The 12,068-nt window shown below is 54.2% G+C and overlaps 1 protein-coding gene across 1 annotated transcript in view; it reads right to left on the reverse strand.

Moving 5' to 3' along the window:
• Window positions 1-1,862: 1,862 nt before the first annotated feature.
• The window catches only part of EPAS1 (endothelial PAS domain protein 1), an 82,903-nt gene continuing 72,697 nt past the window's right edge, over window positions 1,863-12,068 (reverse strand). The window contains exons 8-16 of the mRNA XM_028103997.2: window positions 11,301-11,448; window positions 10,396-10,610; window positions 8,882-9,063; window positions 8,313-8,423; window positions 6,498-6,988; window positions 5,561-5,687; window positions 5,173-5,290; window positions 4,687-4,854; window positions 1,863-4,137 (exon numbers count right to left, since the gene is read on the reverse strand). Of these exons, the coding sequence (XP_027959798.1) occupies window positions 3,986-4,137; window positions 4,687-4,854; window positions 5,173-5,290; window positions 5,561-5,687; window positions 6,498-6,988; window positions 8,313-8,423; window positions 8,882-9,063; window positions 10,396-10,610; window positions 11,301-11,448 (1,712 nt within the window). The 3' untranslated portion in view covers window positions 1,863-3,985. The remainder of the gene's footprint in view (window positions 4,138-4,686; window positions 4,855-5,172; window positions 5,291-5,560; window positions 5,688-6,497; window positions 6,989-8,312; window positions 8,424-8,881; window positions 9,064-10,395; window positions 10,611-11,300; window positions 11,449-12,068) is intronic.

A 12,068-nucleotide genomic window follows, 5' to 3' on the forward strand; every position in this document is an offset into this window, starting at 1 on the left:
TGTTCCTTCTTCCTGGAACACTCCCTCCTCTTGGCTTTTGGGATGCAACACTCCTGGGTTTTTTCTACTTGCTGCTTCGGCTCAGCCTCTTGGCTGGCTCCTCCTCTGACTTTGACTAGCACTTACATGGCCTGGGGCTCTACCTTAGAACTGGACTGTCTGCCTCTGCTCTTACCTGCTGGGTAATTTAATCCAGTCTCATCGAGTTAAGTACAATTTACCTGCTGTTGATTCCCAAATTTATATCTCCAGCCTTCACCTCTGAGGCAGGGACTCTTAACCATGCCCAGTGCCCAGGGAGGCAGACACAGGCTCGCAGGCATTAAGGGGTTTCCCCAGTTTACGCAGCTAGAAGCCAGAGTGAGGGCCTGAGCCCAGGTCTGTCTGACTCCAGGCCTGTGCTGTGAGTGGCCAGGCTGCCGTCTCCCCAGCCCCAGTGTCCTGCCTGCTCCCCGGCGTCTCCTGCATGTGCTGTTCTGGCCTTATGCCTTTGTCCTGCTCATCTGCCCAGTATTTGAGACAGGGACTACCTAAAAAAATGATGGGCCCTGGGCCTCTATCACGGTATACCACCTCATACAGGAGAATTACTCAGAATTGCTTTTGTTTCTGCTCTTAGCTGGTAAGCTCTTGAAGAGATCATGACTTCACCAAATGAGTATCATTTTAAAAAACCGCGTGTGAGTGTGTGTGTGTGTGGGGGGGGTGGGTAGCATTAAAACTTTAAAAGTCTTGGCAAAGTCACAAGCAATCTGGATCCACCAGCACTTGGGCGTAATGGAAGGATCAGGGGTCTAAGGTGTAGAGAAGGGTCAGCTAGCTTTTTCTAAACATTTTCGGCTTTGGGGGCCCTCTGAGCTCCATCACAGAGCTCTGCTGGTATAGCAGGAAAGCAGCCATGGACAATATGGGAGCACATGGGCCTGGCTGCCTTCCAATACACTTGTGAATCCTGAAATTTGAATTTCATATCATTTTATTGTGCCACAAAAGGTTTTCCTTCTTGTAATTTTGTTCAATTATTAAAACATTTTAAAAGCCATTCTTAGTGTGAAAGTTGTACAAAAATAAGAGACTAGATAACCTGAAAAAAAGTCTTTTCTCCTGATTCTGCCTGGGTGGTCATGGAAGTGAAGGGATTGATTTCGATTTCACAAAGGCCACCGAGAGGCCAAGCAGTTCCCGCTGGGACCATGGAGTTCAAAGGAATATGCTGGAAAGGCTGGTTCTAAGACTGACGGTTGTGAGCAGAGGCTGCTGCTGGCTCTCTCCCCAGCCCCTGCATGACCCTATAGGGACAGCTGCCTGTTCATAAGCAGGGCACGACTTAGAAAAGTAAAATTTGAATTTGGGAACCATCATGCCCTGTCTCTGCCTGAGGCAGTCTTGGCCCTTCCCCTCCCCCCTTTACATTCTCCCTGGTAAGGCCCCACTGGAGCCCTGCCACCTCCACACTGAGGTCCTCCCTGACTGCCGGTACCCATGCTGCCCCTTCAAACCTTCATCTCGAAGTGCAGACTGTTACATGTAGACCAGCACAGCTCTCACGCTGTTTCTTGTAGCCTTCTGAAAGCTGACCGTGACTTCTTTCCTTGGGGAACTCCCCCCCCCCCCCCAGGATACAAGAAAGGGCCCAGTGGCAGGCAGAAAACTAGGCGGAAATATGGCTGATACAACATGGCGCCCAGTCTTGAGCAGGTTCCCAAGTGTTCATGTTGTCATCTCCTTCCTGTCGGCTGGCTCCATTGCCTCACAGAGATCGGGGTCGGCGTGCGTTGTCTGTAAACTATTGACTAGAGGCTTTGCTTTACATCGGTGTAGCCCGTGACAAAGCTCCACAAAACAAGAGCCACCAACAATGGTAGGATCAGAACACTTTAATAAGATATCAGTGTCAAAATACATTTCCTTATAAAGTTAAGCTCCTCTATAATAATGTTGTCAGTAGGAGTTTGACAATACAGTAACGTTCATGAACTCGTTATGTTGACAGGTAAGGTTAATATGAAGCTTGGAATATTTTTCAGAGTGTTTTAGTAAAACTGCAAGGGTAAAATGCCCTTAATGCTGAGGCAACACACACAGGAAATCAAACACCAGCGTTTACACGTCAGTAACCCTTCAAGTTCTGCCGCCGTGCGTGGGGCCAAGCAGTGGTGCTACAGTGTGATTTGGTCAAGGCAGTGACCAGGTCATTTTTTCTCCTAGATTTCTTTTGAACTTCAGTTTTTTGTTGTGTTTTCGGCAATAAGTCCATCCAGCTTTACCAAATTCTTGGCCTGCCGTGCTTTGTGTGTGTTTCTAGAAATTTCCTCATTGTACCCAGGACAGAAGAGCTCCATGTGATTGGTATTTAAAAACCAAAAGGTATTGTCCCTCTTAAACCAGTGGGTTATAAAGTGCTCTGAGAACACTTGATTTTCAGTGCTTCCTACCTGTGTAAGTCACTTCAGGTGACAGACCTTGGGGAAGGCCTGAGGCTAGGGGCCAACCAGGAAGTCTACCTGCTGCTCCTGGCGGGGCCACCTGACAGCAGGCTGAGGAAGGGGTGCGGGCCTGGTCAGGACCAGCTACAGCCCCTTTCCGCACCCTCTCTCAGGCCAGCTCCATGTGCTCCAGGCTGGTAAGCTGGGAGGACCGTGGGCTGGATCACTGCACCATTTCTGAATCCTCACTTTCTTTCCTGAATTCCCACTGAAACCATCTCATGGTAATTCTGGAAATATCCAAATGTGCCACGTGAAAGACCTTTAGAGTCCCATAGCTCAGTGCACTTGAAGGGCTAGCAACAAAATCTGAAGAAAAATTAAAGCACTTCCCCTCCCTTAGATTCGCCCCACCCTCACCCCATAACATGCCATCAGACCCTCTTGGCAGCAATAATAATATACATACATACATACATACATAATACATATAGAACATGAGAAGACAGCTCGCAATGCTCCCAACACTTCATGATTCCATGTCTTGGATTGTTTGTCACGCCCATGGCATATCCCCAGAGCCAAAAGCGAGAGACCTTGAGCAGAGCTAGGGCAGACCCAGGGGAGTGCCGAGCGATTGCAGTGTCGGCAACACCAGGAGAGAGAAAACCAACACCTTATGAAAAATATCTTAAAGTGATTTTGTGAGCAGGATTCCATTTGTTTCTAAGTTTTTAGATATTACAAAGTACCCATATATATGATAAACACATTAACCCAGGTTTAAGTTTTTTTTTTTTAAAAACTCAGTTATGTTTTTGAATAATAATTAACAAACAAATCCACCGAATGCAGGAGAACCCCAAACAGTGAGGGAAAAGCCACACTGCGCAACCTTCACAGACAACCGCATACGCTGGAGTTCACCCTTCACATTTCTTTTTCCCAAAAGTTGTGTCAAGATTAGAGCTAAGGTAGACTTAAGAAGAGAAAAAAGATGGAAATTTACCATAGGGTGATTAGTTTTAAGAAAGAAAGGAGAAGGGCTTTGAGAGGAACAGGCCACGAAAGTCCAGCTTGGATAGCAAAATTACTTTGTTTCTCTTTGGCAACAACAACAACAACAACAACAAAACCTTTTTTTAGTTAAATGAAGCCAAAGCTTTCCCGACAAGAGACCAGACTTAACACAGAACTTGTTAGTATGGATACTGTGTGTGTGAGAGAGCGAGACAAAGGGGCCCATGAATAATATAAATTAGAAGTAATCGAAGTTGGGAAAGAAAAATCTTACAAAATTTAAGAACATGTTCATTGACAGAATAAAACAGCAGGGAAAACGGTGTATTTAAAAATACAGCTACTAAAGTGAGCATCTTTAGAAAAAGGCCACTACTTGGTGACGTGGGCAGGTTTGCCAGGCCAGGTACATCTTGTAAAAAGTGTGTTGGTGTTAGAGATACCTAGTTGCAAAAGTAGACGTAGAGAGTGAAGCTGGCAGGGCGGTGTGGGCCGGCGGGGTGGGGGGGGTAGGGAGCCGCCCAAGGGGGAGCCCTGGCTCAGGTGGCCTGGTCCAGGGCTCTGAGGAGGTCCCCTCCTTGCAGGAGCGTGGAGCTTCCTGGCACCGGAACATTCACCTCACAGTCATATCTGGTCAATTCGGGCAGCAGGTAGGGCTCAAAGGAGGGCCCAAGCAGCCGACTGGCCATGCCTGAAAGAATGGTTGGTACCGTGTGTTTAAAGCTCTCAGTCAAACATTCCAAAAGGGTCTCTTCCATAAGAGGGCTTCTGGGATGTTTCCCCCAAGCCACCGATTATATTCATGTCAAATAGCAACCCTTCTGGGGTGGTATCTAGGATCTGTAAGATGGGAACAGACACAGGCAGTCCAGGGTAGAATGCGGGGTCGGGGGGGGGGTCTGGTGGCTAACCCTCCCAGAATTCTCCAGGCCACCCCGCGGCAGCGCGTTCTCTGTGCATGTCCTCAGCTCAGTCCTTGCCCGAAGGCAGAGCAATGCCCCTGCTGTGAAGGAGGCAGTAGGCAATATGGCACCCTGAAACCCTGAGCAGAAGACATGGGCTCGGGGACTCTTCGGTCCAAAGAGCCCTGGATGTCTCTTCTAGAACTCTGGGGGCAGACGGCATGCAGCCCCTGCTGTACTCCTTCTGGGAAAGGCAGCTGCCCTCCGGGGCGGCAGTCCCCTCCTCGTACTGAGCTGAGCCCCGCCGCCCAGAGGTTCCAGTTCCCGAACGCACTCACCTGACACCTTGTGAGCCGATGGCAGGCTGTAGTCCTGGTACGGAGGGGCGTAACACTGCGGGGGGAGCCCCCTCTTGGCGTTCTCCCCAGGGCTCCCGGCAGAGGGTGGTGGTGGCAGGTGTCTCAGGGGCTGTCCGAGGCCCCTCATGGGATTCTGGGTGAACTCGTCTGAAAGACCAATGCCAGCAAGTGAGGGCAGTGCCAGGCCCAGGCAGGGGAGAGACTGCAAAACCCCTCGCAGCCCCTTCCTTCACAAAAGGTGCTCAGAACGAGAGCCAGCTCCAGTGGCACCAGTGCCCAGCACGTCCTGACTGTATCATCTGAGCCTAGTGCGAAGGGGGAGGGGGTGTGCGCGGGGCGGCACGGGACCCTGGCCTGTTCCGCCAAGGCTCAGAGAGGCAGGTGCTGAGACCGTGGAGGAACGCAGAGGAGCCCCTGCAAATGCTGTCCTCACAGCCCCCCAGGAGGCCTGGGCCTGCCGCTTACCACTGGGGAGGTTTGCGCTCAGCAGTTTGTCGGGCATCAGAGGGCAGCTCACGTTGCCCCTGAGGCTCTTCATCCTTTTCCACACCTGATGCGAAGTGCTGCTGCTCGATGGGTCCCCCTGGATGTAGAGGTGAGAAGGCCAGAGAACCAGGTCCTCAAACTGAGTCGGCGGTACGGTGGGCCTGCACCGGGGCTGGTGTGCTCTCTGAGAGGCCACATCCACACCCCTCCCCGCTGCCCCTGGCAGGCTCTCTGGGCCCTCACAGCCAGTGCAAGAGTTTCCGGCCAGGCTGGACCTCCGCCCTGTCTCCACACACAGCCGCGCGCCCCCCCCCCCCGCCCCCGGGGCTGTGGAGGGAACCCAGAGGGCGCCAGGCAGGTGGCTCACCCCACTCATGTCTTGGAAGGCTTGTTCCTCATATTCTCGCTGTCGCTTCAGCTTCAGCTTGTTGGCCAGGGCTACCATGGCTGGGCTCAGCACATCTGGGCCTTGGGGCCCAAAGCCCTTTGCAGACCTGCCAAGCCCAAGAGAGAGAGCTGTGAAGGAGTTGGGAGCCCTACACCCCTCCTGTTGTCAGTGCCTTCAGAGGGCCCTTCCAGAACTAATACTTGCCCGTGCTGGCTCAGAGTCCCAGAGGAGGGGTTAGTGGGCTTGAGATGCGGATGGTTCAAGTTACCTGGACCTCCCTCCACATCTGCCTGCCGGCCCAGCTGTATCCAGGCAGCCTCATTTGTGGCTGCACAGTGGGTGACACTGGTCTTGAAAACCTCAGTCTTCTGTCCTCTCCCCAGCACTGCTGGGACAGCTCCCCAGTGAGGATGGGCAAGCGCCCCAGGGAGAGAGAAGCGGAGCGAGAAGCCACCGATCAACCACTGTGACTCGGCCCAGTGAGCGCCCCACTGGTTGACATGGGCCTTGCTGGGGAGATGGGAGGAGCCTGGAGAGGCTGCTGCGGTGGAACCAGGTACAGCCAATAGGCAGGGGAGAAGCAAGCGCCTCTTTTATGCTTTTCTCAGCCAGGGTTCCAGCAGAGAACTAAAAGGAGTCATTCAAATACTTGTGTGCATCTGTGCCTCGGCTGATGAGCCCTGGTCTGAAGGGAGAGACACTGGTGTTCAAGGCCCTCAGCAGGCCCCTTCTCTCTGCCTCGGCCCTGACAGAAATGTGTCCTCACATACCTCAGAGTGATTCCCCCAAGGCCTCCATCCTCAGAGCACAGGGAAGGCTGTGGCAAGGGAGGAACAGGGAACCTTTCTGGGACCCCAGAGCTCCACCCCACCCCCTGCCGTGGGAGCCTCTGCAGACGCAGCCAAGGGAAGCTCACCTTTTCTTGAACATGGAGAGATGAGGTGAGGTGATGGGGGCGCCCAACGGTGATGGCCCCAAGGACTCCGTGTGCTGATCTGCAGCAGGCCACTTAGTGGGCCCAAAATGTAATGGTGGGTCAGGGGGCCACTGGGTGTTGGATCTGCCTCCCATGGAGGAGAGAGGGGTGCTGGTTTGGCCACAGCACGGGGGCAGTGACACCTTACTCCCGCCATCAAAGAAGATGGAGGACATAGGCTGGTGCTCAGGCTCTATCTTCTTGCTTCCCAGCTGCTGCTGATATTTGTCCAGGAGGAAGGGCCCATGGGAGGCCATTGGCGCCAGTGGCTGGAAGATGTTCGTCATGGTGCTGAAGCAGTGCTGGGGGGTGGACTGCGGCTTCTCCGGCAGGAGCCTCTCTTCGGGGCAGATGGGACTGAGCTGGAAGTCTTCACCGTCCATGGGGATGTAAGGTGCCAGGGTCTCCAAGTCCAGCTCACTGAAGTCCGTCTGAGGAGAGCGCAGAGGCCAAGGCACGGTGAGGTGGGCATCACCTCGAGAATGCTATTCCAGCCCCTCCGTGCCTCACAGCCCTGCCCGTGTTCTCCCTCTCCTGCACCCCTTCCCCTAGCACAGCCTTTGATCCCTGTGGCCCACCACCAGAAAACTCAGATTTGTCTCCCGGCCTGGGATGCTAGCCTTTCCAGGGGTTTGTGCCCCCAATCTCCACGCTCCACTCGGTGGTCCCTGCACGTTCCCCATGGGTGAACCCTGCCTTACCCCTCCTCTCTCCCGTTTCCCTGTCCAAACCCCACCCTCTCTCCTGTGGCCCCGGTGAGGCTGCCCCTGAGGCCCGTGGTGTACATGTGGCTCGTGGGGAGCCAGAGACAGCTCTGTCCTCCTCTCCTGCACAGGCCTGAGCACAAAGTGCGTGCCCCGGCTTCATCTGTGGCCTGCTTGTAGAGTAAGAACACCCTGCTGGCAGAGAGACTTTCACAAAAGTTCTCGGGCATCGTGCTTAAGCTCCCAGTGTCCTGCCAGGCACCACGGGGTGTACCCAAAAGCCCACGGCAAAAATGATGCCCTTGCTGGTGGGGGGGGGGGGGGGCAGTGGTGTGCAGCTTAGTGATGATGTGCTGCATGGCACCATGGAAGAACAGAAGCAGACAGAATCAAGTCCTGAGTCACAGACCCCTCAGGAGTTCAGAGGAGAGAGCAGGAAGGGTTCAAGTAGGGAAGTTGTGCCGAATTGCGGGAGCTTGCACCAGGCAGGCCGAAGAGACCAGCTGAGCAGCAAGGGGATTCGTTAGAAGAACTGGAACTAAAACAAAAGGGTCCTTAAACATCCACCCACTTCGTCCCTGTTTTTATAATTTTTCAGGAAAACCAGTCCCTTTCAAGGACACTGCCCATGTGCATTCCTGAAAAGTTGTGTGTAAATGAAAATCTCTGTCAGAGGTCCTTCTAAGATGCATTTAAAATAAAAGTTGCTATTTCAGAATCCAAAGATGAATGTGTGTGTGAGGAGAGTAATTGTCCCTTGTGTTTTATAAGCCTCTCACAATTCTGAATCTACTCTTTAAACACAGGGCTTCTTTAAGAAAGGATTCAGGTAGTTTGCTTTCTTGGTGCAACATGAAAACCTGGCCTCAGTAAAGAGTGCACGAGCTGGATGGGGCCTGCAAAGCAGAGGACAGAGGTGGGAGAAGGGGCCTACCCCAGGCTCCCCTTCCCATGTAAGACCAGGGCCGTGGTCTCTGCAACAAAGGGATGCGGCTGCAAGAACGGGTGTGAGCCTTCACCACCCACCAGCGGGCAGGCACGGCCCGTCTACCTGGGTGCCGCCCTGGTCCTTTGCCTCTGTATCCATCGTGAAGAGCTTCTCGATCACTTCAATCTTCAGATCATCATTCAGGGATGTGTAATAGTCTCCGGGGCTGCTGGGCTGGGGGCCAGGAAGGAGAGCGACCAAGTCATGAGGAGGGCACTGCTCTCCCCAGAAGTCCAAGGTGAAAGGAGCAATACATGCCTACACTCCCAGATTCATCCCCAGTCCGCGGCACAAGTATGTGTAGAGGGACCCCTCCTTACAAGAAGGCCATGGCCGGCGGGGCTCTGGGAACTACAGCTCTGTGCCCCCAGCAGGACAGTGACGGCCCTGCCTGGGGCCTGAGCTATGGGCTCAAAGCTATGTGCCCCTCAGCCCCCAGCTTCAAGGAACTTGGCATTTAGATGGGGGTGCACACAGAGCACATGGCTGGAACAGCGGGCAGTAAGTGTCCCCATGCCCCTAGGGGAACTCCGGGCCGTATGCCTAGGTGGGCCATCTACTCGGCCATTCTGCAGCAGCCAAAAGGGGCAGCCCACCCTTTCCATGTCCGCACCCCAAGGCAGGGTGCTCACCGTGGAGCAGCTGCTGCTGCTGCTGCCACTTGGGGTGGCGCTGCCAGAGGCTGCCGCTTGGGGCACGGTGAAGGCGGGCAGGCTCCCCGGCTCGCTCTGGCTCCTCGGCTCTCTGGGCCACGGCTGGCTTGGGGGCAGCAGGGTGCTGCCGTAGGATGAGGCCTCCTCGAAGCTCTGGCTCCCTGTGGAGACATGGGCCCGGCTGGTTACCACCCACAACCCCTGGCCTTACCCCCGGGCACAGAAAGCCCAGGGGGTGCATGGAAGGTCCTCGGAGGGTCAGAAAGCATGTCTGGGGCTTTCAGCCTCCGAGGCCCCACTGCAACTACGGGCCCTGAACCGGGATTGTGAGGCAACGAACTGCCTCCCTTGGAAGGGAGGGCCCTTCGGGAGCGTTTCCTTGTCAGAGACTACAGGTAACTAGGGCCCGCCTCCTTGACAAGGGGTCGGGAATGTCCACGAGGAGGAGGTTGTAAGAGTTCCTCAGTCCTGCCACAACACAGGGCCACTGCGAGACCTCTCATCCCGGGGCCACTACCCTTTACAGTTTCTGAAGTCGCAATCCCTGCGTGGCCTCTCCAGAGCACTTCCAAAGAGGCCAAGCCAGGGTAGGGTGAGCAGGGGGAGGTGCTGCTAGCCCTCGGGCAGGCACGGGAGGCCGGGGAGGGTGATGGGGGTCACAACCTGGGAACAAGGGGCTTCCCAGGTACACATCGAAGGTGTTTCCAGAATGGGAGGGGGACAGGGCCGAAAACTCTGCCTGGGGCCACACATCGGGACATGCCAACATTTTAATTTTTAAGAACGGGTGCACAGGGTCGGGGGAAGGGCAGAGGGAGAGAGACTCTCCAACAGACTCCACGCCCAGCACCGAGCCCAACATGGGGCTTGATCTCACCACCCCTGAGATCATGACCTGAGCCGAAATCAAGAGTTGGATGCTTCACCGACTGAGTCGCCCAGGCGCCCCGTGCACAGGCCAGCATTTTAAAGAAATAGTGCATATAAGGACTTCATCCTGGGCCAGCATCTTTTCTCCCTCCACTTTTCCGGAATTATTTCTCCTACCATTTCAGCCTGGCCCTCTCCCTAAACGAGCAATCTGTCCTTTAAGGCCCAGGAGGAGCCACCCTCTCTGTGAAAACACAGCAGCAGCCTCAGAGCATCTCTCTCGTTGCCCCCTCCCTCATGTCAGACTCCACCCCCCACTTCCCACCCCCAACCCCCCACCCCCCGTGCTGGAGAATCTACTGGCTACTCAGGAGAGAGTCCCCAAAGCCTCCGCCCGTTCGGCACTTTGCAGAGTCCGAAGTAGGACCCTCTTACTCCGCACCAGATGCGCGCATCGGTCTCTGGCACTCAGCAGAGAGTCTGGCCTCCGACAGAGGATTCACAGGGCCAGGGAAGGGGCAGGGGTTGAGGAACCCCTAAGCCAGGGAGGCCTGTTACAGTTAGAACCTCCTCCCCACCCAGAGAGGGTTGAGCAGTCCCCTGTTCAGCTCAGAAGCACCCACCGAAATCCAGAGAAACGATGACATCTCCTGCAGTGGGCGCTAGCTGGGCTAGCTCCTCGGGCTCCTCCTTCAGCTTGGTGAACAGGTAGTTACTCTTGTCAGACACCGCCACCTCCCCACTGCTGTCAAAGATGCTGTTCATGGCCATCAGGTGGGGCTTGAACAGGGATTCCGTCTGGTCCATGGAGAACACCACGTCGTTCTTCTCGATCTCACTGATGGGACCAGAGGTGCTTCAGACCTTCCACATTTTCTAGCAAAATCCTGTTATACCCCCGGACATACGGAAAGCCAGATAGCTAACCCTCTCAGCCGAAAACACGGGTATGGATGCCGTGCCAGCATTTTGTAAAGAACCACACAGTGAAGTTTGGAATCATGGAGGCAGCAACCCTGAGCATGCCCTCCGGATATGGATGTCTCTGGGATGTTCTTTCATTACTGGGCATGCGCTGCACTGTTCACACGGGTGTGAGGGCTCTATTTCTGTTTTACTCTAGCGGTGACCATCTCCACCTTTCTCCCCAGGCACTATGGAGTGAAGCTGTTACATCTTCTCCCAGAAAGCCCAAGCAATATCTCCTTCCTTGCTCCCCATTCAGAAAATACTCATTAAGTGGCAACTATGCTATCTGCCTCCCCACGTGGGTCAGAGGCCTGACATAGATGACAGATGGGGGGAGGAAACACAGAAAAAAAAAAAATCACCGGGAAGGGGCAACCCCAGGTGTCCTACAGTTCCCGAGACAGCCATGAAAATCCTGTAGGTCCTAAGGATTGGCACAAAGAGCTTGCAAGAGGCAGTGCCCAGGTTCCGGCAGGTCTGCGTTCCCTCGGCCTGCTGCCCTCCGTCTGGGGAGCTCAGGCATCCTGCACACCCCGCCCTGCGGCCCTCACATGCTTACCTCAGGACGTAGTTCACGCACATGATGCACTGGGGCTGCAGGTTGCGAGGGTTGTAGATGACTGTCCCCTGGGTCTCCAGCCACACGTAGCCCCCGTGCTTTGCAAGCATCCGGTACTGGCTGCTCACCACCTGCCCTTTGGTGCACACTAGGGGAGGAGAAAAGGAGCCCAAGGTCAGGGAGGCTGGGGAGTGAGACCTCATGGGGAGGGCGGTCTACGGGGAAACAGACAAGACCGGGCACCAGGACACAAGGACCTCCTGACTTCTTTCCTCTTCCAGATTATTCTAAATGCTCATTTAACATTTCTTTTACTGTAAGAAAGCACTGGGAAGGTGTCCCACATTGCCCAGTCCAGAAGGCTTCATCTGCTCCCATTAAAAAGGAATCAATAAATCTCTTTAAATTAAAGTCTACTAATGTCAGAATTTCTGGTAGTTTTCCCAACCGTCCATCTACTTTCATTCCTTGGGCGTTCATTCTTCAGAATCTTAGCTCCGAACTCCTCAAATCACAGAGAACTGGAAGAGGCATGATGGAAGCATTAGGAAATCTTGCTAGCATGGGGACTCTGGGAAAAGCACAGTCCCTCTTAGTTTTGGTTTCCTCCTCTGCAAAATGAGGTGTGGATAAAAACAGTAGTAATGATGATAATGCTCCTTATTAGCTAGCCGGCATACGACAGCTGTTCACACTGAGGACCACATCTGCCTGGCTCGCTGATCAGGTGCAGAAACGCGGATTGAATGTCCTGGACAAATGCTGTAT

The sequence above is a fragment of the Eumetopias jubatus genome, unplaced genomic scaffold, assembly GCF_037043125.1.
Source record: "Eumetopias jubatus isolate StellerSeaLion01/CBP00866 unplaced genomic scaffold, mEumJub1_p1.0 scaffold_9, whole genome shotgun sequence".
In the NCBI taxonomy this organism is placed as follows: domain Eukaryota; kingdom Metazoa; phylum Chordata; class Mammalia; order Carnivora; family Otariidae; genus Eumetopias; species Eumetopias jubatus.